This window comes from Montipora capricornis, chromosome 13 (genome assembly GCF_036669925.1).
Source record: "Montipora capricornis isolate CH-2021 chromosome 13, ASM3666992v2, whole genome shotgun sequence".
Lineage (NCBI taxonomy): Eukaryota > Metazoa > Cnidaria > Anthozoa > Scleractinia > Acroporidae > Montipora > Montipora capricornis.
This window is the reverse complement of record NC_090895.1, coordinates 25,516,984-25,542,055: the sequence shown is the minus strand read 5'-3', so window position 1 is coordinate 25,542,055 and position 25,072 is coordinate 25,516,984. Positions and strand designations below refer to the sequence as shown.

The following is a 25,072-nucleotide window of genomic DNA, read 5'->3' as shown; positions in this document are numbered from 1 at the left end:
GTTAGCTACTGATTAGCTGTAGGTGTATGAGAACTGCAGACGACAGATTTTCTTGATACACGCTCATATTTCCTACCAGCCAATCAAAACGCGCGTCTGACAACACATAACCAATCAAAATTCGTGTGATGTCACAGCCGTGTTTCCACACTCTCATCCAAACACAGCTATTGACCAATAAGAGTGCGCGTACTATCGCAATTATTTTATAAATTATTTTAGTCTTAGCACCCATTCCAAATAGCGCTGATAAACAGTCTTAGCACCCATTTTAAAACGGTTGGCTTTCAATAACTGTGATTTAGGGTTCGTCTGCAGTCTGCAAGTGTCAGACACTGGTTTGTTACGCCTTGTGATTACATTGCTACGCCTGGTGTTAGGTATTTGCTCTTTTACATTGCTACGCCTGGAGAGCGGTTTAAAAATCTCGGGTCACATCAGGTATTCGGAAAATAAAGAAACTTAACCAGACACCAATTGGGTCCGTCGCAGACCATGCCAGCCTGAAGATCAAAATAACCTGTCCCGATTTTTTGATCTCACAAAGAAAACCTTTTCACAGAAATGGAGCGCTTTCTTGAAATTTCTCAAAAAGCTTAGATGTTAAGAATACAACTGAAAACAAGAGTTTGCGTTATAAAGACCTTGGAGGCCATAAATAAGAAACACAGCAAAAAGCTAAATAACTTGAATCACATGCGACGAGGAACAAATAAGGTGGGTTCTATAGGAGATTTCAAAAGATTTGATTACCAAGAGAGAATCGCGGTTGTTGTATTTGGCGGCCTATAAAACGGCAGAAAGCGTTTTTTCATTCTTCCTTGTTGGCTTTGTGTAAACCCGATTTGAGAACGAGGCATGCAGAAGGCCCAAGTAAACATATGTAATGATGCAAGAATTGCAGCCTCTTATTGGAAAGAATGTAAAGGAAGATGCATAATGTAATTTCCATTTCAACCCGTAAACAAACCCAAACAATCGTAGTTTTTCAATGACTCCAGCATTTTAAAGGCAAGTTAACACCTTGAACTCAATCATCTCGCCATAAATTTCGCAACTAAACAATTCGCCAAACTTGTTTGGCTAAACAACAATACCATCGGTATCTTTCGTTCACATGATTACTCAGCGAGTGCGTCGTTGGGGTTTGAGAACAATGTGATGGCGAATGTTTCTTTTTAGTGGCGAATTGACCGTTTATCATTTAAAAAATATATATATGACTTACTGGCCTCGGTATCCAACGTAATGCTGTGACCTGCGGACGCTGGTGGAAAAATATGAGAGCAGTGATTATTACACTTTTACAGTTTACCAAAAATTAAAAGAATGAATTCAGCAAATTTCTATCATGTAATAATAAAGTATTCTCGTTTGTCTCTCGATGTGGTCACGTGTGATGTAGATCGCGACGTTTCGAATGCATACTGCTAGTCTTCATCAGGCGATGAGGTCGACTGGTTACGAGTCACCTTTTAAACAGGATGCTCCGCTACATCACAAGTGACCACATCGTGAGACAAACGAGAATACCTTATCATGATTATACTTCACCACGATGAATAAAAGCAACCTTTTTCCCGCCATTTCTATCATGTGTTCTTGCCTCCAATGTGTGGAGGATGTACGGTGTCGCTGCAGAGCCAACATAACTTGAAATCAGTGAAGTTGTTTTTGAGACGAACGGACTTCTTGTTTCCATTGAGGACGTCTGTGCCATGGAATATGCTTTTTCTTTGTTGATGGAGGGATTGGTTACCTGTGTACTGTTCAAGAGCTCTTGAATAATACTGCTTTTGATCTGGATTGGGACTGAACTCGGAGAGAGCCGAGCAGTCGTTGAAGTCTTTGACGCTAACTCATTCGAAGTCTTTTGGACTTGGCTGCTGGTCATAGCTGAAGACTCCTTTCTACTCGGAGACAAAGATGGCGTTGGTGAAGAAGTCGCTGCAGAGCCAACATAACTTGAAGTCAGTGAAGTTGTTTTTGAAACGAACGGACTTCTTGTTTCCATTGAGGACGTCTGTTCCGTGGAATTTGCTTTTTCCTTGTTGATGGAGGAATTGGTTACCTGTGTACTGTTCAGGAGCTCTTGAATAATACTACTTTTGATCTGGATTGGGACTGAACTCGGAGAGAAGCGAGAAGTTGTTGTAGTCTTTGACGCTAACTTACTCAAAGTCTTTTGTACTTGGCTTCTGGTCATAGCTGAAGACTCCGTTCTGCTCGGAGACAAAAGTGGCGATGGTGAAAAAGTCTTCACTGAAAGACAATAAAGCGAAACTATTTTCGTTTTTCCTTTACAAGAAACAGGGATTGGTGAAATGAGCATTTTGTGATGTACGGCACTTACTCAGCACAGTGCAAACTTGTCCTTGGGCGTCAAAGCCGACAGCAGGCATGGTCTTAATTGTGCAATTGGTATCACCAGCAGGACATTCCTCAGGGGCTGAAATAATCGAGAAAATAAAAATATATTTTAATTAACCACAATTGTTTGTAATTTCGCCATCTGACTGGTTACTTTAACGTTGTCGATAAAAAGACTAAACAACGCAGCTCGCGTCAACGTGTCACGCAACTGTGATAGCCAATCAGAAACGCTCATTTTGCGAAATAAACCAATCAGATTGCGAAAAAGTTAAAGACATCGCTTGCTCTACACGAGATGCGTCAAATGTCGAAATACAGGAATAAGGGCACTTACTTCTGTCCAGAAATTCGGAATATTTATCGACGAAGCTCCACTCACTGGAAGGTGGTTTTTCAGGGAAGTCCTGCACCCGGATCGAATTGGAATTAAGAAATGTTGCTTTTGTAGCGTTGGTTTTGGTAATGTATCTTATTAGATACAAGCTCACCTCGAAAGTGTCCCTTCAAGTCTAAGAGCCAACTCTATCTTTTACTACAGGCGCGTTATTTAAAAATGTGTTGCATACTCACAGAGAGTTTGGTATGTTGCATAGAAGCCAGGCCAGTTAGCTTTTTTATACGAAGAGAACTCGAGCCACATCTTCTCCTGGGAGGAAACACTAGTTATCAGGCCCTTGCATCCACAGAGCTTATCAATTTGTCTGGACTCGCTTCCAACAGCTTCACTTATAATCAAGGAATCGTCGTAGCAGCTACCCGGTCGATTCGGGGAGTATCGATGGTCCTCTACACCGAACCAATGGATTGTGAGCTGCACACGGTACCCTTCTGGAGCAGTTATTGTCCAGACACAACTCTGAGATGCTCCGTAGTTGTTAGGAAAGTTTGGACTTGATATGACTCCAGAACTCTGTTGGATTTTAGTATCCGCACTACAGAAGTCTGAAAATGAATTAGGAAGAAGTTTTGGACTTGCAGGGACCTGCAGGAAAAAAAAACAATTTTTCTCTCTACTACTCCCTGAAACATTCCACAGAAAGGCCCAAGACGACCCTGGGACACACAAGAAAATCCCTTGGGGGAGATACAATCTTGGACAAAATAAACGAAAAATTATTCGCCCACATTGTAGGATGCCAACGAGATGGCCAAACCGCGAGAAACTTACGATAGTGCAACGTTTTTCATCGACGTCGGCGTCGTAGATCTTAAACTCCCTAAAATTATCGTCATCATCGTCGTTGTCGTCGTCATCAACATCGTTATCAGAAAACGCCCATTCCAGTTTTTTTTATCATTATTATTATTATTATTATTATTATGATTATAATTATAATTATAATTATTATTAAGTGTCCGCATTGACTTATGGGCGGATGTGGGTCCTTAACTCGGAAACCTTTTAAAGAGATGTATTTATCAATCCGTTATGTGACGTATGTCACCGCGAAATATGGATCAAAGAACTCAATTGTTAGAAATAACTTAATTGGCTCACACGATTCGTTTCTAGGGAAGCTCTGAATTTAAGTCGCAGTGATGTAAAACAGACACAACAAAGTGTACCCCTCCTCTTATCTCTAATTTCCCTTCCGGAAATCCCGTATCCCGTATCCCGAATCGATCACAAATCTTACTTGGAGGATTTTCTTCTTCGTTTGAACAACTAATATCATCTGCAAAACAAAATGAACAACCATTTAGTAGTCTTTCTGTTTATCACGATACGTGACGCGATTAAGTAGGTATGGGGTTCGTGGTGTTTTCGGAAAGCAAAGCCCATACGACAAATGGAGCTAAAAAGAGATCCAGGGGTTTGACGTAATTCTGGGGGTTTCTTCGAGGATATTTAACAATTAGACCCGTAGCGTTTGCGGGCTACGGGTCAATAGCCCATGAGGTGAAGCCGAATGGGCTATTGACCCGTGGCCCTTGAGGGCGAAGGGAGATCCAGGGATTTGACGTAAGTCTGGTGGTTTCTTCTTCGAGGATATGCAAGGTTATTTACTCCCCCAAGAGAGGGTCACAACTCTTCAGGCCCTTCAAAAGGGAGTGTCGTGGACAAATAATAGAGAGTAAAATGAACAGATGTTTAAATGTTAGTGTACATTATGACAAGGGAAAAACGTGCAAAAAACAATGTAAGCCATTGAAAATATAAAGGTCACAACGCATCCCGACAGCATTTCATGTGCGTGGTTTATTGAATTTACACTCAAAGCAGATTGCCAATTTTCTAAAATCCCTGAAGTAATAACAGCAGCTGCTTTAATTCTCTGTTGCGTATCATTTTATAACAACACAACATTGCGGCGTCTTAGGTATTAGGAAGCTTGAGCGAGCCAGTTTTTGAGCCACGGTAAGTAACCGGAAGTGAGATGTTTTCCCGTTAACGTCCCTTGACACGACCGCGTTAATATTGTTAAGTATCTTTTCAGTATTAGAGACGATTAAGGCTGGTTTTCACCACTAGCGTCGGAGTCGTGGTCAGAGTCGTAAGAGCGCTTATGACGTAGTGAAAATCAAAGATCGGAGTCGTAAGCGGAGTCATAAGCTCGACGGAATCGGAGTCGGAAGAATCGGAACGTTTCCATTTTCTTCCAACTCCGCTTATGACTCCGTCGCTTATGAACCAGTGAAAACTAGATCGTCAGAGTCCGAAGCAGAAGCAGTAGAACCAACCAATCACAATGCTTGGAATCAAGCATTGTGATTGGTTTATCCTTTCGCTTCTGCTTCCGACTCCGACGACGCAGTTTTCACTGGATCACAAGCGACCGAGTCATAAGCGGAATCGGTATTCTGCTTCCGACTCCGACAGTTTGATTTTCACTAGATCGTATCGCTCTGCGCTTCTGATTACGGCTCCGACTCCCATTCCTTCGCTCCGTCTTCACTGAAAATCGCCCATCCCACCTCTCTGTGATTTCTGAAAAGTCCCTTTCGAGCATTTTTTTTTCAACGTTCTTAAAAGAAACATGGCAGGCGAAAAAGGAAAAATCGACTAAATTATTTCTTTTCATTCTTCCTTACCAGGATTGACAGGGCTGTACGTGATCCTTAATTCGTTGTTTGAGCTAAAATCAGGAAAATTAGCCTGCAGGTAAACAGAGCTATCACTGGAGAACAACGTCACCGAGCCACTAGCGCATGGACCGTACTTGCCGATCTGCGGAGTTAACTCATTGGGTCCATCACGTATCACAATATGATCCTCCCAGTTTTGCAGTTTCAGGACATCGATAGTAATTGCGAGGCGGAAGTTGTTTGGCGCCTGGATTTTCCAAACGCAAGAAGCACTTTTGTGGCCATTTGGAAAGTTGGGTGTTGCGATCACGCCCTGGCCTTTAGCAGAGACATCGATGTTGTTATTATCAGGAGAACAAACTGAAACAAAGCAAAATTGCAGTCAGGTCTCTGTTGACTAAGGTAAGCTTCCTTTGAGTCACGCAACACCGGATGTGATGCTTCACACATAGGCTCGATTACCAATCGTTGTTTCGGGAAAGGAGCCTGCGCTCCTTTTCTGAACTCTCTCGGAGAGACTAGATAGAGTGGCGATAGAGTGTGCTTGATTTTGCATTTCTCCCTCCTAAACCACTGCTTTATGAGGGTATCCCTGTGCTACATCAATATAATGTAAAGAGCACAATCTAAAGACACCAAACGCACACTTTTAAACACGTGCCGACTTCGAGTGCAGCCAGTTCGATGTTCATAATTTACCTCTTCGCTTTTTTAAAGATCTAGGATGTGATCGTCAAACGCCGAACCAGTGAGTACGTATGATTTCAGACCAACATTGCACGACACGAAGTTCAATTACCACTTTATTACATCCGTTTACAAATCACACAAAAATTACTACTGAGTATTTAATCGCTCGAATGCCAAATTTTAGTCAGTACCAGTATTTTATTGATACAGTTGGGAACAACACACAATGGTTTTGTTTGTCTTTCACTTTTCCTGCAGTTTGATTGGTTACCTTAAACAAGCCTTGAAATCGGATTGGTTGTTTTGTTTTAGTTCCTTTCTCATTGGCTGGGGAATGGTGCGATTTAGAGCAAAGAATGTAATCGCATGGGCCCGGGGATTAATTTCACGCGTATTTCAAAGTTTTCACAAAATTCGCGACTAGAGCAATCAGGAAAACTTTGAAAATGCCAGTGAAAATAATTCTTTATTGCACGAGGGCACATTGCGATTGCATGTTTATCACGTAAAGGGCAAACTTATTGAGGGATGCCCGTTCAATGCCGCGACAAGTGACGATCAACTTAACATGCTTTTATTCGGTGTTTTTGTGGACAAAAAGCAGCTTAAATCAGAGTCAGAATCTGGAAGAAGATTCTCGTGTAACTTCACTTGCTCTGGATAAGCAACTGTTAACCGGTCAGTCATCATACCCTCTTGATTACCAAAAGTACCCTCGTGGTTAAGAAAAAATGCCCTCCGTCTTAGCCAATAAGCATTCAGTAATTTTGCCCCGTAACTATGTGATAAGTGAATAAATCGCGCTTCTAAAAGTCAATCACATTGCAAGGATCACCAGTGATTTCTAAATGGATGTAGTAAAAGAGGTTTTGGCCCATGAAGAGACATAGGTTACCTACCCTCAATGACCCGGAACCGACTGTCTTAATGTTTCCTTTAAGCTTATTAACATTGTTTCATTAATGCAGCAAATCAATGTACAGCTTTCCTCCAACTTTTATAAGAAACTTATCGTGTCTAGGTATGTAAATAGATTTGAGTTCATCAATGAAAGTGCAACGCGCGCATGCCATGCTATTTTCTCAATGGTGAGATCTCATGTAAATATGCTCTTACAATGGCACTGAAAGTCTTTGAAACCATCCATGCGAAAGCTGTGTTCACCGGTGAGCAAACCCACTAAGGGAGCAGAAGTTTTATAAGCGGTTTTAAAGTCTTCCGGACAGAATTTGCGCCACTTAAAATAAGCTCTTCATAAGTGTTTGCAGCATTGAAGTTTACTTTCAAAATATCTTTCGATTAGATTAGATTAGATTCTTTCCCCTGCTCCCCGAGGGATAAGGGAGAAATATGGAATATTTTATAGCGGCAAATGGTTTTGAAATGCTAAATAACTCAGTTCTGAGTTAGCTTAACTCAATAGGTAGCAAAAAGATGAAAGCCGACTGAAGCTCAGTCGACGTCATGTGGCTAAGAGCATTTTAAAATCATAATTGAATGTGAAATAAATAAGTATCAACGACATTGTGTTAAGAATAAACAGTATAAATATCAAAGCAAGCAGTGGAAGAAACCCGTCCATCAAGAAGAGCGTTATACGGAACTCTTGCCTTAATCACAATCGTGTTTCCACACTGAGCTGTGTGAACGAGTGTGGCAGTGAGAAGTGCTTTCGAATTCGTGCTTACTTAATTGAGCTCCAGATTTAGCTTATCATATTATATCACATACCTGGAATGGTTGCCTCTGCTTCTGTGACAAACAACTTCCACAGGGCAAAAACGGAGGCAATCCTCAGAAACTTCGTCAAGGCCATTTTCTAGCTGTGATTAGGAACTTTTAAACGGAGAACGACATTTGTGAGAAGCCCAAAACTCTGCTTTAGGTGACACTGCTATAGCGGTATTTACAGAGCGATAATTGCCTGAGGCTGTTTGCAGTTCGACCGATTGTCAAAAGGCTGAGAGTTGTTAAACATGCGTTTTCAGTGAAGAGATTCTTTGTGAATAGACCGCCGGTATCAACACAGACCGCTTGTCATTTAAATGAACATTGAGCACGCCCACCAGATGGGTCACAGAGTAAATGCAATGAGAAAGTGCGCGCGCTTTTCCGTTCCCTTTTCTATCGCCTGCCACGCAGGCTAGAATGCATTACAAGTAACGTTTATCAGGCGGGAAATCAGCAACGCTGGTTATGACGAAAGACCTGATTTTTCTTTGTCGTTAATAATTTTTGATATTGATCAGATTTAATTGCGTATTTGATTACATAAAATACTGGCTATATGCTGTCATTTCTTTAGCAAGACCATTCGGTTTGAGCCGGAAGCGTAAGCTGACGGCGGTTTTCGTGTAGTCACATATTTTGATTTCCTTGGTGATCCAATCTTTAAAAGGAATGGCAAAATTTATGATGCAGTTGAAGATGCGCCTACGCTTATTTCCCTTTCGTAAACGGTCGTTGCCATTTGAAACGGTCGATGCCATTTTTTAGCTCTGAATTAAACTCATTAGGTCTAAGAACTCAAAAAGTTGCAGTTACTGGGAGTTGTGTCTCGCTGGTCATATGAGTTAGGGTTCGGGTTAGGGTTCTGTTTAGGGTGAAGGCTAAGAACCCGAGGTTGAGTCTTGAAATTTTCGGACTCTTTTTTTCCACCAGTTTTTCTTTTATAAATGTTTTTTTTCCCTTTTTGTCTTTGTTTTTGTTAATATTTTTTCTTACTTTGTTTCTGTTAAATTTCGTTGAAGTGAAGTGTGTAGTCGACCGTTATAAATGGCATCGACCGTTTCAAATGGCAACGACCGATTACGAAAGGGAAATTTGCGGCGCCTGCAATGAATGAGTTGCCAGTAATCGGTTCCCCGTTTACACGCAAAGGGTTCTGGGATCGCCAGGGGGCATTCCACGTCCAAAAAACGATTTTGGAGAGAGATCAATGCTTTTTTCGACACAATTTTATTCGAAATCGATTTGGGCAACTCATTCATAAGAAGTTCTAAACGAGACTCTCTTGACATTTTCACGTCTTTGTTGCCTTTTGGCAGTTTACTCCCGTTGCTAGAAACGACAGAGGCTTTGTATCATTCTCAGTTGTCGTTGATGTATACAAGGAGCGTGAGGAAAAGCGATGCTTTATAAAAAAAAATGTCTTTTTTTCAGTCGATAACTTCATTGGGGTTGGTGACGAAGAGGGTTAACTCAGCATGTAGTTAATGTAGCAATTTAAACGAAGGATTAATTGCATTCTTAATACGATTACTACCGCATAGCACTGCATGGTTATCAATAACGAATTCAGATCAATTAAGGGAAGGAAGGAAGATTGGGAGAATTGAAAAAAGTGTTCAAAAGTTTCAAGTGGAGGATGATTTGAGAGCTAACGGCTCTATTGTTATCTGCTTTGTTTCGCAAAAGCTTCCGACACTGATGATGAGAAACAAACAGCACTTTTCCCCAGTTTACGTCAAATTCCCTCATCAAATTACTACAGTATAGAGCGGTTTTGAAATGAGTGTCGTAAAACCAAAACCATAGAAGTTACTTTAACCAATCAAAAAGGACGGAAACAATCCAGTAAGCCAATCAAAACTCGAAGTCATTACACGTAGCCGACACAAAAGGCGGGAAAATGTGCACGCGCGAGCCACAATTGGTTTTGGTTTCACTTCTGATTGGTTGAAAAAGTGGCGCGAAAACTTTGAACCAATCACTGAGCGAAGTAGATGCAAAACCAAAGTAATTAGCTAATTACTTTCGACACTCAATTGAAAACCGCTCTATCAAAGCAAAGTGAACATGTAGCAGCTAAGGGAAGCAAGGTGTTAATGAATTTTATAGACTAGAATTTAACATTTAAACTGAAGACACAGAGAAAAAAAACATTTCTCATTCAACACCATTTATTTTAATACTTGCAAGAGCCCTTAAGAAATTTTAAAATCTGCCCAAACTACTGCAAACCAGCTTATTATGTCTTAATAATTGATAATCAGCCTTTTTTGCGAAATATAGAGGACTGGCTGCTTATAAATGAAACAAATTGTTGCGTAAATTAGCTATCGAGCATTTGTTAGGTTGCATCACTATAAAGCTGCTCATCGGCTTTAAAAAAGAAGTGGGCTCCAAGATGTTATTTTTTTCCTTCTTATTTTCAAACCGATTCACCTCAAAAGTAGGTTAAAAAAAATAAAGATAGAGAAATTAATTTTCACGCTAACTTTTTGCTTATAATGAAAGCTACACTCAAGCTGGTATGAGTCAGTTCGCATTGTTTTGAGGCCAGCTTTCAGAATAAGCAATATGTTTTGCGCATGCGCAATCATTTATTCCTCTGCATTGACAAACTACACGTGAATCCTTGAATATTACTCGATTTAACAAATTTAGAAACATGGGCTACGTCAGATGCTGCGTTCTTTCAAAAATGAAACTTTTGTGCTTTGTTGATGGAAAATGAAGGGGAACGTATGAAAAGCAATAAAATTTCTTTCTTAAAGCAACACAGCTACTTAGAAAGTATTTTAGGACATCGCTTAGTCCACAGCAGTCGGAGCTATGCAGAACTGAAAAAATCAAGTCTCAGCCATGTAGGTATGATCAAAAGCTCTAAATACTACATATGCCAAAGCATATAAAAGAAAAAAGTTATTTGTAGATGTGGAATAGCCTAAAAAAAGAAATTAACATTGTTTTCGTGACATGAAATCAGCTCAAACGTTGACCAAACTAGATGTCTTCGGCAACAACGAGCATGCTGCTCTTGTCTTCGGTGGCATATCGGCGACGGCGAGTGATGACGACGACAGCAATAACGAGGGCGATGGCAACGGTACCTAGGACACCCACTAACGCCCCGACAATCATCGCCAAGCTACCACTGCTAGCGGACTCGTCTGCATTCAAGGTAGTCTTCTTTTCAACTGGAAAAACAAGAAGGAGAGAGGTCACATTTCATGCTGTAAGAAGGATTAGGAGACTAGATGTAAGGTGAAAGAAAAAAGAGGAAGCAGGGGCGATGAGGTTAGGAGGGGGAGGGGGGGGGGGAACGAGGAGAAGGGACCAGTGGAAGAAAAGCCGGAAGGATAAGAGGGATATCATGACGATGATGGTGATTATGAAGAGAAGGATCAGGAAAACAAAAAACAGTGAGAGAGAGAGAGAGAGAGAGAGAGAGGTGCAGTGACAAGGGCTGGACTGGAAAGGCATGGAGGAAACCACATTCAAGGAAGCAAAGTTAAGGAAGGATCGCAAGAAAGACAAGTAAGAGCTACAGAAAACTGAATTGCAGGAAAGAAGGAAACTGAAAAAGGGTAAAGATTAAGACGAGAAAATGAAGGTTAAGAGAGTAGCTAAGGAGAAAGGGGGGAGACCAAAGAGAATCTATGATGTATGATGAAATCGTGAAGTGAAAAGGACGGTTTCGTTTCGAATTACTTGATTTTACGCTCAATCTTACCTGCTTCGTTTGTCTCATCCGACAGTCGCAAAGGCCCAAGGGTCAGACTAACAGTCAAATCGTCTGAACTAACCGACCTCCTTCGTCGATTCTCCTGGCATCCCTTTGCGCAGCGCGACTCAGAATCCTCCTCGCGGCAAACTGTCAACTTGCAGTGAATATAAACATCATCGTAACCCCTCTTGAAACGGAAAGCATCGACGCTAAAGAAATGCTCATCTTCCGGTTCATAGTCGTATTCCAGTGTGCTGTCACGGGGGCAACTGCGCAAGGAAGAAAAAGATGATGATATTAGTTATTTTATTTATTTATTTAATCTTTATTTAACCACGGTACAATTCATCAGCAAATTTAAAACCAAGGAAAGATAAAACGATGTAAACTACATTAACAACTATCTTACTCAATGTCATAAAATAAAAGCTGCTGAATGCCGTGTTTAGAATAATGGCCTAGATAACCTCTTTAATCAGTCGTTTGAATTGATAGAGGGACTCTGCTTTCCTTAACTCTAATGGCAAACTGTTCCATCAAAAATTCGCCACTGTAGCTAAAGCTGCTTTTGTAGTAGTTTGTGCGCGGTTGCGGAACATTTACCTCATTCACAGAGTCTCTCAAACAAAAACCAGAATCGCGATGGACAAATTTCGAGCAGAGATACTCAGGTGCCAGTCCCTGTAGGGACTTAATACCATTGTTGCTCTTTCAATTTGCCTTTGAGAGACTAGCGTTTTCCATCGTAAAGCTCGGACTTCAAATAAATTGTGGACCGCGAGAGTTATCTACGAAGATGGAGAAATACAATGACCCACAAGAGACTGGAATGTACAGACATGGTACCAGGTGTCACAGCGTTTGATCTTTTAAGACTTGCATACAAGCTGCAGAGATATAGTTTACGTCATAGAAAGTGCGGCGTACGGGGTTTTATTCACGAGTTGTTTTATTCACGAGTGAATAAAACTCTGTACAAAGCACTTTCTATGTCGTGAACTGTTTATTACACATAAGACGAGAATTTTCATTAAAATAGTTTTCTGAACGCAAATTAGAAACAAAAACTCACTAACAATAGAAACAAATGCAAATTTAATTTAATTCAATAACAAAGTACGATTTGCACGAGATGCACGAGTGACTGGCATGGAAACGCCTTTACGCTATCGTTGATTGGTTATACTTCCACATGTGAAATAGCTGTACGCCATTCTGATTGGCTGTATAAGCCTTTTCCACATGTGAAAATAAAGCGTATAGATTTGTACAAATGAGCTTTATGGAATAAAATCCTCATGTTATGTGTAATAAAACAGAGTGCAGTGAAACCTCCCGTTGGCGAGTACCCAAAATGTCGCATCTGAGTGGTCGCTTGAGAATTCTTGGTTTTCACGTGACGTCATCAAAATTAAAAAAATAAGGAATTATCAATCCTTTTGAGAGTTTAGTTTAGTAAGTTATTAGAACAGCTGAAGACTTATCTTTTCACAAATTTTCAGTTTGATAGGATTTTTCGTCTTTTGATAAAGCAAGGTTGAATTTCTAACCTTTTGCGTGACACAATATTAGAATTGCGGCCGAGAATGCTGTTAAGTAGGTGAAAAAAGTAACTTATCCGCTAAGATTTTGCAATCTGAACAGTCCTAGTTTGAGAATAAGTACTCGTATAGATGTTTCGGAGCCTTCAGAAGATGACTAATGGCTTTTTAAAGTGAAACTCGATGACATATGTTTTTGATAGCTTCCGGCCGCCGAATTTGTGCCCCACAGAGGGACACAAACATGGCATCTCCATAAAAAACCTTATAAATTTGAGTGAAACATTTCTTCGGATATCTCCCGCACGAAACATTGCACAGACCTGAACCTTTGCGAACTTTTTAAATATTCATCATCTTCTTTTCTCTCTTAGATTCGTTACTTTATTTGTTGAATGGTTTTGATGATGGTGTGACAGTGAAAACCGGCAATAGACTAGATTAAACTAGAATATAGAAAAGTGTGCTAAAATAATGTAGACAAGGTAAGAAAAAAGGCGAACAGCATCTATCTACTTAAAGCAATCCTCTTTTTCACACCTAGAGGTAATTTATACTTAGAAAGTTAGAAAAACAAAAAAATAAAAAAAGGAGATGGTCTCACTGAACACACTCGTTGTTCTTAACAGTGCTATTGGCTGCATGCTAAAAAATACTTATATTTTCGTGGAGATCAAGTTAGTTCGGTAGGATCATGGGTTCCTGAAACAAGTCAGTTTGAATTGTCCTCCATTTACAGTAGTGTCATTCTCGTTTCCAGACCTCATCGTTTCCCTTAGCCAGAGGGACCTTCGCACGAGAAAACGAATGGCTCTGGAGACATAGCATTTGCAGTCCCAGATTCTGGGACTTCCGGAGTTCATATATGGATCGTCAATAGTACTAAAGATGGCGGCGCTCAAAAGCGTCTCTTTGTGAAGCTTAAGTGGCCTCATGTGTTGAACAGAAAGAAACCATAAGTACTATCGTAATTTTAAGCAAAGACACTGCGGCTTCGCGCCAACTGACCCCATCGCGCCACATCGCCTATCTTTACTTCGGTTCAAGCCAACCAATAACAAAATTTGAATTTCCTGCAGTGTTTCCAGAGCCCTTTGTTTTCTCGTGCAAAACCTTGCAGGCAAAGAAAAACGATGGGATCTGGTAACCTGAATGTGAGACACTCCGAAGAGGAGATGTGTCGTTGTGCTGTATTGTTTATTTTTCAACTTACGCATTCTCAATGATGGGGTGATCAGGAGTTGAATCAAAGTCGGATCCTGCCGTGGCCTTGCAGGCATCTGGGAACACATTCAACTGCCCGTCGCCAGATTTCACTCGGAAACCGAAATACATCGGCAAGCCCAACCCGACTGGGTACGGAAATTCCGTAACCACTTGAGAGTTGGTTTCGTCGGTGTACATATCCATTTCATAAGTAAAGTTGCCAAAGCCCTCTAGAAAACAAAAAAAAAAGAAAAAGGTCTGATTACTGACAAGTGTGGCCCTCAGCTAGTCAAAGTTCTTCCTTCCTGCGTTCAGACAAAAACTGGTCTGAAATTGAAGGTTACGTTCCATGCTATCGCAAAGCTCAACTCAAAAACTTTTCTTCAAAAATGGGAAGTGGAGCTCCTTTGTAACTGAAAGATTTACGGAGAGTGTGAAGTCCTAGCAGGTAGTTTCAGCCGACATGAACTTTCAAATTTTGCCATTCGTCCCTCTTCGTGTTTTTCATCTATCATAAAGAAAGACACATGACATATTGAATTGCAGGAACTGCGCTTTTAAGACACACGAGCTGTACACGACACAAAGTGTCTTAGGCTGGTTTTGCGTGGGATCTCGGGAGCCCATAACGGTAGAACTGGATTTTCAAAGAGCTTGTCTCAGGCTTCAAGAAGGCCGATATCATGTCTGCGAATTCGTATGTATTTACCTGCGTCTGTGATGACAAGTGTGCTTCTCGGACTGTAGGATATTTTAGACAAGGTAGCTTTCTTTTCGTATCCACAGCTGAACGGAATGACTTGTGCGTTTTTGCGAGTAATTTCACTGTTATCTGTGTCTGGGTCAGCAGTCAGATACACGTTGTTCATATAATAAATCATGTCGGCCTCGACCTTTATCATGGTTTTACAGCTGTCCAGTTCAAAAGTAAATTTCACCATGTCTGCATCCTTGTATCCAGCAACGCAGGCCACGTCTTCAAGATGGAGAACCGAGTCGTTGACAACAATGCCGGGAAAGTTAGCCTGCATGAGCACAACCTCAATGTAGTCTGGTTTACAGACGACAGTGATGTCTAAAACAAGGAAAAAACATTAATAAACATAAATATCTACAATATTTTACGGTGTATGCAGCCGCTGAAACACAAGACCGCGTGCGGACGAGGAAATTATTTTTTTCCTCATTTACAGTATGGCTCAATGATTCGAAACTAGTTTTCACTGACGTAATCAGCGGCCATGTTTATAAGCCGAAATTTCCCAGGGCTTGGTGCACCAAAATGGCTGCTCTTGCTTTTTTTCCGGGGACACTAACCTCGCCGCCATGGCACTAACCGAGACAACAGCGACTCAGAGCAATAGAAGCTATTTACTCGATCAACCCCCAGCAAGTTCTTTAAGTTTTCGTTTTTTTTTTTTTCAAATATGAAGAAAGTTCTCGGGGGTCACTCGTTCGTATAATTTGAACTTGGAATGAAACTTTTTTCTGCGTGTTGGCTTGGTGCCTACATCAAGAACCGATAGAATGCTTTAAAGTTAGAGTGATTCAGAGAGCGCTGGTGATGTTGAAGTCGTGGTGTGAATGGTCTAAAAATAAGAAAACCACTGTGTTCCTTTAGTGTCTGGGTTTAAAACGATAGCGAGTTGCGGGATCGAATGATTTGTTATGATGTAAAATATTTCTCGATTGAATAGGTTCTTCATTACCATTCATTACTGGCTTGAAAATATCGCACCACTTCACGGCCAATCAGGGAAAAAAATGAGTGGCTATGTTGACAATCATCCAGTGATATTTTATCGCATGTATTTAACTGGATTTTACTGTTTCTGCATTAAAAGTTGGTGGTATCAAAACTGTGCTTCAATCACAAACCGACAAAGTACCATAAGTCCTTTAGAAACTAAGCCATTGGTTGTTTTTGTGTAGCTATGCCTGTTGATTGGTTTAAAAATCGCGGGCACCATTTTCAGCCAATCAGAATTAGAAACGTAGCCATTGCGGTAGTTCAGAGTCACACGTTGCTACACCTGGATCTCGGGTCGCAATATCAGTGATCGGAAGTTAAAAAAAATCCTAGCCAGGCACATCATCGTATCGTTTTACGCACAAAGAAATGTGAGATGAAACGGCTTCAGGCATTGATAATTACAAATGACACTTCTCGAACGATCCTGAGCAGTCAGTACCTTAGCCAGTTAAATAAGTAACGAATTTAATACAGCTGGTTTTGACTGAGTTCGTAAGTGTCCCTCCTAAATATCAACAGTGAGACATGCCGAAACACTGGGGCGACCATTTAAAACCGCGTTTTAATTCATTTTCAGTTATTAAGTGGTCTAAAGTTGGTCAACTCTGGCAATTAACGGCTGTTCGTTGTCGAAAGCAGTGTTTTGAAGGAAAAAACCCAAGGAGAAAATAATTTACTGAACTGTTTGAAGAAAACCACTCCCTGAAAGTTCTGGTGGTGAAGTGCTGTCTATGTTAGCCTTCCTTCAAAAACGACACGCTCATTAAGTTTAAGCTTTTTGTTCCAGATAATTCTTGTTTTAATAACATCAGCATAACAACAGAAATCGACAGACAGCCATGTGCGCTGAAACTGGGGAGACATTTTTTTATTGTCTGTTAAAAAGATTGACGAAAAATTTCGATACTTTTCATTCTTGAGAACTGTGGACAATCTGTCGCGCTTATAACTAATGAGAGTGATAAACAATCCACTTAACGTTTCGGAAATTCAAATAGCGTTTTACCTTCATGGCTGAATGAACAGAGCTGCTCGGCTGTTCCCAAACAACCCGCCCTTGTATTCGAATTAATCTATGAATAATCATATCCGTTTATATTGGTCCCCCGCAGATCATTCCAGCTTTAAGCTTAAAATAATCTGGCGCGATTGTTTGACCAACAAACAAACATTTCACCGAAAAAAACGCTCTCTTGAAATTTCTTGAAAAGCTTAGATTTGAAGAACACAACCAAAAACAAGAGTTTGCTTTATAAAGCCCTTGGAGTCCATAAACAAGAAACACAGCGAAAGCTAAATAAATTGAATAACAAGCGATGAGGAACAAAATAGGGTGGTCTTTATAACAAATTGAGCGGCCCACGAAAAAGGAGATTTCGAAAGATTTGATTACCAACAGGGTGAATCGAGGTTGCCGTATTTGGCGGCCTATCAAACGGCAGAAAACTTTTTACCATTCTTCATTGTTGACTTTTTGTAAAACTGATTTGAGCACGAGGTAGCAAAACGAAGGACATGCAGATGACCCAAATAAAACAAATAAAACATGTATTGATGCAAGATTGCAGCCTCATACTGGAAAGACTGTTAAGGAAGATGCATGATGTAATTTGCATTTTAACCCTTAAACCAAACCCAAACAATTGCAATTTTAAAAAAAATCGGACCGACATTGCTGGGACACGTTAACACCTTGAACTCAATCATCTCGCCGTAGATTTCGCCACTAAACAATTCGCCAGTAAGGGTCGCATCGCCACCGTCAATGACCTTTCCATCATTCTCTTTACGACTGAACTTGTTGGCAAAAACAACGGCACCATCTGTATTTTACGTTCACATGATACTGAGCGAGTGAGTCGTTGGGCTTGAGAACAACGTGATGGTGAATTGTTTGGTGGCGAATGTTTCTTTCTAGTGGCGAATTGATCGTTAACCAAGTTAAAAAATATATCAGACTTACTGGCTTCGGTATCCAACGTAATGTTGTCAACTGCGGACGCTGATGGAAAAATAGGAGAGCAACGATTAGTACACTTTACAGGTTAAACGAATTGAGCAAATTTCGATTATCATATGGTAATACTGCAGAGCAACAGATCATTTAAAATATTTCGGATAGGTGAAGTATCTTAGCTTTCTAATCAAAGCTAGTGCAGCAAAAATTGAATTAAAGCTAATCAGACATGAAATATGCGTTCTCTTTTTCAAGTTGCAGTGGACAACAACTTGTCTAATGATATCCTGTGTAAACAGAGGAGGCTCTTCGATAACATTCGTGCTTAAATGACTGTGAAGTGAATAAAAATTGGTTGCAGCAATTCTTAACAAGTCCGGTTAAAGACACTGGAAATATTTAAAAGTAAATGTAATTAATGTCTTGGGACAAAACTGGGTCAAAATCCCTTGAGAAAGACGCTAAAGAACCATGATGTTGAAATTAGAGAGCAGTGGTTAATTTGCTATGTCTAAAGTAATACGTTTTTGATTTGGTTCCAACAATTAGTATTGCATACCCAAAGTGAAGTAAAGCGAGATGCACAGAACAGCGAAGGCCTTCATTTTGTGTCTTTAGGGTCGAGCCGCGAACGATCGAGCTGAACACACAACACGTTATGCTCGTCAAGTGCCACTTCGCAGACTGCCTGCTCGACTGGCACACCTGGTTTCATTGGCAAACCCGTGTTAAAATATACGATCAATTAAGACACGCCATCCATTGAAAAGAGGCGCGTCCATTGTTTGCTGGTGGATCAGAACACAATGTGCATTTTCAGTTAAAAATGTTTGCGGCTTTTAATGATAAGCCGGTAGAGAATTAGGCATTGAATCTTGGTCGTCTTGGCCTAATAACATTACCGATAGCTAAGCTAATCAGTATCATCACTGGCCGTAAATTTTCTCTCGCAAAAACGATAAAAATAAACAAACGAAAGCTCTCGCACGATAAGTTCGTTTCCCTGACATGCTAGAGCGGACTGTTTAATTCAGAACGTACTCGAATGGTGAGAGCGTGAAACCATAATCAAAGACCGTGAACACAAACCAAAGTAATTCCATTTGCAATTAACAATAGCCCATTTCCGAGTTTGTGCATGTCTCAGTTTCAAAGCGATTCCTGGTGCACAACCATTCAAATCAGTAGAAATGAGTTGCGTATTCTTGTGCAAATCAAACTCATTCCCCTTTCAATAGCTGAGCACCAAGACTCGCTTCGAAACCGAGGCAAAGAGCAACTCGAAAGTGGCCAATCCACAGAGTAAGTAAACCAATTATAAAGCAGAGCTAAAACATGTAGCCGCCGCTAAGCGTGGGAAAAACGTGTGCAACCAAATGACAATTGCTTGTATCTTCAATCAGAACTGGATAAAAATGTGACGAAAGGATTTTAAGCCAATCACTTTCCAAACAATGGCGCCTCCAACAAAACCGCTCTCTGCAAAAAAAAAAAAAAAAATTGGTACGCAAAAGTTTCATCTTTGGTTACCCGCGAGGTTAATAATTATTCTGGGTAAATAACGGATCTTTTTGGTTTTCTTGTATTTCAGACTTTCAGATAATTTCGCAGGCAATGACTTTAACAAAATGGCCTCCGATAGCAGTTTGATCAGGCCCTTAGCAAGAGACAACACAAGCTCCAAAGGATTTTTAGGTAAGAATTACATCGTTTTCCAAATGGACAGAAATCAATAATCGGTTAATGAAAAAAAAATTCGGAATAAACAGATAACCCACATATTTTACACTCAACTGGAAGAGTACTACAAGTTGTCCAGATCAGTACCGCATGGACTATAAGCAGTGGACTATAAAATCAGCGATGAAAGCCATCGATGAAAATAAAGTTTCTCGTCAAGAAAGGATTCATAGCAGAAGCATGCATCAGAGAGCTGAGAGCAAATTTAGTAGGACAACCGTAAAACGGACATGTCTTCCTCTGGTAAATTAGCACATCACGATCAAGTTTTGTTCAAGAGAAGTTCAGAGCACAGACGAAACCCCCACTCTTTTCGATGTAGTGAGTATTGAAATTTGAAACTAGATGTCTTCCACGAATAAAGGTATCTTTGACGAAAGTGGTGATAATCCTAAACCATTTCGTCGACAATGGAGAACCAAACTGCTGGATGTATGGATCAGGGGAAATCTTCTTGGGGTGTGCTTTCCTCTTCAATGTGAACTCGTCCACCTACCGATTGTTCCCATAGGAGCATCATTGTCTTCGATTGTCACCGTTACCACTGACGGTGATCCAATTCTGACGCCTGGAGTAGCAGGACCATAGAAGCGAATTCCTAGCTGAAACGACTCGTCATTTTCGGTTATGGCATCGTCAATAATCAACACTCGATGAGTTTTCAAAGTGTCGCCAGGTCTAAACCTAACCATCACCGGTTGGTCGCTTAACAAGTAGTCTACCCCTGAGGTGGCTGTCAAATCTGTGGAAGTTAACCTAAAAAAAGGAATGATTGGATTACTTAGGAGGGACGGGTTGGTGATCCTTTCGCCCTGGGTTCGTTCGTTCGTTCGTTCGTTCATTAGTTTGTTCGTCCTTTAGTTAGTTCGTCCGTTCACTCTGTCACTCACCGATTCAATCACACAAACAGATTTTATTACCAGCAGTAATCAAAGATTATTGAGTTGCGTCCGATCCCTGTTTTGTCATCGACGAGACATTTTCGGACACCCATCCTGGTATTGACCCCGTCCAACAGGACTTAACTTTCTTGGGCAATCTGTGACACTATCAAATGAGGTCGAGGGTATTTGTCCCAGAACAACATGGTGTCCAAACGCTGAAATCGTATGGCATCACAATCGATACCCGAGGGACATTTCCGCGGGACTGAAACGATTAGAATGCGTTTCTCCTCGAACGCAATTAGTGTCTTATTATTAGAATTTATTGTCAGTATTACAGTACCTTAATTGTTATTGCAAGGTCATTAAAACATTATTAGGTATTCTGGACTCTTTAGTCAATCTCACCGAAGACGAGCTGGCACGCTTGTATTACCAGTGTTCTCGATGGTGATCAAAGCCTCTGATGAAGACTCCGACACTCGAATGGTCGCCTTTGTAAACTGGAATACACCCGCCTCTAAAAGAAACGAGGTTTTTGGGTGATAAGTATGTGAGCCACAAGAATTAACAAATGAATGGATCACAGTGTTCATTAGTGCGACATGACATTTATATTACATGATGGATTAACGTTCTTACCAAACCACTCGTGAAATTTTTGCATTTTAATTCCAATCATTGCTTCGGCATGGGTTTTGAAACATTTATGAACAGCTCAGTAAATGTAAATGTTAATGTAAATGTGCGCTTAGTTGACCGCTCCCAACAAGGGCTTTTCAGGGTCAACCGGCTCAACGGGATCGGACCGAATGCATGTGAAAACGCCCACGGCTGCCGACATACGATCCATGTGGGATCTCGGAGCACCGCAAACCCAGCCAGATGTAATTGACTGGGAGTCGATTTTGCCCTCGATTTTGCTCAGTCACTTTCACTTTCGTCGTTATGCTTGCGGGGGGAGGGGGTAAGCTTTCCCTGCAATACCATTTCGGAATGTTTTCTCGGACACTACCCCCCGTACACCCATCAACGAAGCATGTCACGTTTGTAAAAAGTGTGGATTGACAGTTAAGGCTCTTAAGTTACCAAGCTCTGTAACGGCTTATTGTTTATCTTTCACTTTAGATGACTTCTGACTTGGTGAACCATGAACGAGACCTCTGAAATGTTGAAATGTTGGGACTTCCTAGGGCGCTATCTTGGGACTGAGATCTATGAACGACTTCTTGCATTGCGTGTATTATTCCTCGAAGCATTTTTACAAGACCACCTCTTGTAAAATAGTAATAATGATGCGATGACAGATAGCCGACTGTTCATTCTTCCTGCTTTCACTCTTCTTGTCAAGGTTTCTCCACAGTTCTTTTCTTGAGCTTTCTTGTCTTTGACAGCACATGTCCCTGACGTTGATCTCTTCTTTCTCTTATAAGAGGCTTGGCTCTATGTTTTCGATATATTTCACTTTTATCGATGAAGAATTTATTTATTTCCAAACTGCTTTGGCCAGTAACATTTCTATCACGATGACAACAACAACGCGTGGGTATTCTCGTGCCGTCTGTCATTTGAACACTTCAGGCGGAGGGGTTGGCGCAGTGGTGAGATCTCTGCCTTCCAACCCTAAGGTCCCGGGTTCCATTCCCAGTTCTGCCGAGACTGGAATATTTGGCGACCTTCTTTCCCGCTAAAGTTCACTCAGCTTTCCATCCTTCCGAGGTCGGTAAAGTGAGTACCAGCATGCATGGACTGCTTAGAAGCGGCTGCTATTTGCGCTTGTATATGCTTCCAGTCCGCTGGGGGGTAAATTGATCATTGTAAAGCGCCTTTGAGACGTTAGTAATAAGGGCGCTATATAAATGCACCACTTTACCTTTTTTTTTTACTTCATCGTTGCCGCTTACTTGGTAGATAAATTTGCCATTAACAGCATTAACTTCAAAGTTCTTTTACTATCAGCCAATTCGCAAGTTTCTGCTTCGCAATCATTTTTTTTATGGTTCGTGGCTCATTTTATTTCACACTAATTACCAAAGAGGTGTATTGATAAACGGTTATGAAAGTTCGGTTCTATGTGAATGGACCTTGTCACGGTTTCTGACAGCAGGTTGGTTGTGGGGTGAATGTATGGGATTTTGGCCGAATTCAAACCTCTATAACTCCGCTACTAAGTGGAAAATTAGATCATTGCACAACGCACAACGTCTAAAATTAAATATGAGAAATCGCCTTAGGCCGCTTCAAATTTCGTGGTAATTTGCATAATTTTGATTGCAAGGGTTCATGTGAAATTTACAAATTTCGTTTTACTTCACGAAAACAATCTCAATAAAAGTGCTTTTTGAGAAGTATTCTCGCTATCCGCAACCGTCAGACCTTAAAGGATTTTGAAGTCGGCAAAATTCCCATACATTCACTGCAATTTAAGCCGTGTTTGCCCCCAACCAATATGGCGTCAGAAACCGTGACAAGGTCTATTGCCGGTTTTCACTGTCACACCATCCATCATCAAGATCATTCAACAAAAAAAAGTCAAGAATCAAAGAGGTAAAAGAAGATGAATATTCGAACAGTCTCGCAAGGGTTCAGGTCTGTGCGATATTTCGTGCGGAAGATATTCGAAGAAATGTTATATTCAAAAATCTCAGGCTTTGTATGGAGACACCATGTTTGTGTCCCTCTGAGGGGCACAAATATGGCGGCCGGAAGCTAACAAAAACACATGTTATCGAGTTTTGCTATAAAAAGCCTGTAGTCATCTTCTCAGGGCAAATAAAGGTGTATATGAGAACTTATTCTCATACATAGACTTTCCAGATTGCAAAATCACAACGGAAAAGTCACTTTGTTCACCTACGTGACAGCATTCTCGGCCGCAATTTTAATATCACGTCATGCAAAAGCTTAGAAATTCAACCTTGCTTTGTCACAAGACGAAAAACCCTATCAAACTGAAATATTGTGAAAAGATAAGTCTTCAGCTGTTCTAATAACTAACTAAACTAAAACCGCAAAAGGATTGATAATTCCTTATTTTTTAATTTTGATGACGTCACGTGAAAAACCAAGGTGCATTAAATAACTTAAGTATCAAAAAGTAACTTTCAGTCATTGTGACACAAGATATGTGTGGTTGACAAAGAAGCATACGCTTTCGAGTTGGCCACCGCGGGTACTTGTGCTACCAATGCACTATGAGTTAATGCTGGAATTTGTAATTACACTTTATATTTCAACTGATTGTCACACCATTGTCATTGTCACTTTATAACTATATGAATCCATAAACAATTTACAAATACGCAATCATGCAAAACACTGTTTGGCTTTAGAGCACAACACCGGTCAAAAGCAGCATACAACAATATAACTTGATCTGGTTGAACTAGTACTATAAAAATATGGGGAGGCAGCAACTTACTGTAATTGCCACACCCCAACAATTGCCTGAAAGAGCGTGAAGTAAATCTACTATTCATAAAGCGAATATCGAGTTCTCAGACAGAAAGAACGGTACGAGATGAACATTTAATGCACTGCTGGATTTAGAAGGCAACGAGAATTGGAAATATTTCCTGATTAAATTTCTATGTTTCTAATATTCTGTGTTTTCCCATCCCTTTTGGTTTTGGGTTTGTAAGTGCAAAAAGAAAAATTCAGGTTCGCAAAGCCTTGCAAAAAAAAAATCACAGCTTACAGAAAAATAGACGCAGAGGTTACTAGTTTCAAGGAGGCAGACGTTTAATGTGTGGTTCAAGTTGCCTCTTTGTAACTTTGAGGTAACACAATCAATTTGGAGACCAGATGCAATTATTAATTTCCATTGGCATGCAACCTGTGTCTGAGAAAGCGAACTACCGATGGAGACAATCCTCTTTTACGAAGAACTGCATTAGGTCTGGATTATAGAAAGCTATTTTCCAAAATAATAGACAATGAATGCAGAATACCTTGACCAATGCACGCGTGGACAACAAACGCCAGGAGAACAAATAACTTCGGAGACGAGTGCTTTTCCATCGCAGGGCTTTATCCTAGTTTGTCCACTTTGCAGTCTTGTAGGACCAACCAGCAGATGAGGTGAGTTTCGTAGGTTGAGAGATCAAGCGGTGGAGTATGATCTGGGAGCTTCGAACGGGTTGAATGGATCCGTCATATCAATTATAATGAGTGGGCTGTCAGTCTTAATCCTCGAGAGACGGCCAAGGATCAGTGAAAGTCTTGTGACGCCATACTCATTGTGTTAGTGAACGCCCTTCGTGAATTGCTTATGATGAAATATTAACGTAAGTTCAACCAGCCAGTTGGAATAGGCCTCAATGCAAGGGAAAATCATTTTGGATGGGATATTTCGTGTTTCTCGTCCTGCTAGAATGGAAATGTCCTATGCCTTGGAATGCCTGATGAGTAGACATCAAGCGGTGCCGACTAATTAGATATACAATAATC

The 25,072-nt window shown here is 40.7% G+C and overlaps 3 protein-coding genes across 6 annotated transcripts in view; 1 reads left to right on the top strand and 2 right to left on the bottom strand.

Annotated features, from left to right (window-relative positions):
• LOC138030237 (deleted in malignant brain tumors 1 protein-like) overlaps positions 1 to 8,352 on the bottom strand; it is a 34,825-nt gene extending 26,473 nt beyond the window's left edge. Inside the window, exons 1-7 of one of the 3 annotated variants that reach the window (XM_068878129.1) lie at positions 7,822 to 8,321; positions 5,407 to 5,760; positions 4,011 to 4,049; positions 2,944 to 3,315; positions 2,354 to 2,449; positions 1,555 to 2,262; positions 1,229 to 1,267 (exon numbers count right to left, since the gene is read on the bottom strand). In XM_068878129.1, the coding sequence (XP_068734230.1) occupies positions 1,229 to 1,267; positions 1,555 to 2,262; positions 2,354 to 2,449; positions 2,944 to 3,315; positions 4,011 to 4,049; positions 5,407 to 5,760; positions 7,822 to 7,906 (1,693 nt within the window). In that variant the 5' untranslated portion in view covers positions 7,907 to 8,321. Of the gene's footprint in view, positions 1 to 1,228; positions 1,268 to 1,554; positions 2,263 to 2,353; positions 2,450 to 2,943; positions 3,316 to 4,010; positions 4,050 to 5,406; positions 5,761 to 7,821 lie in introns of all 3 variants that reach the window. The other 2 variants (XM_068878128.1, XM_068878127.1) reach the window with 2 other exon arrangements.
• LOC138030240 (ZP domain-containing protein-like) overlaps positions 5,668 to 25,072 on the top strand; it is a 58,494-nt gene continuing 39,089 nt past the window's right edge. For both annotated transcript variants that reach the window (XM_068878140.1, XM_068878139.1), the window contains exons 1-2: positions 5,668 to 5,802; positions 19,591 to 19,694. The gene's annotated coding sequence lies outside the window, so the exon portion shown is untranslated. The remainder of the gene's footprint in view (positions 5,803 to 19,590; positions 19,695 to 25,072) is intronic.
• LOC138030242 (ZP domain-containing protein-like) lies at positions 9,975 to 24,794 on the bottom strand. The gene is made up of 8 exons (XM_068878142.1): positions 24,574 to 24,794; positions 21,032 to 21,143; positions 20,236 to 20,495; positions 18,006 to 18,044; positions 14,999 to 15,364; positions 14,297 to 14,519; positions 11,549 to 11,811; positions 9,975 to 11,012 (listed from the first exon to the last, which is right to left on the bottom strand). Exons 1-8 carry the CDS (start codon positions 24,641 to 24,643, stop codon positions 10,819 to 10,821), a joined length of 1,527 nt encoding a protein of 508 aa, XP_068734243.1. The 5' UTR covers positions 24,644 to 24,794; the 3' UTR covers positions 9,975 to 10,818.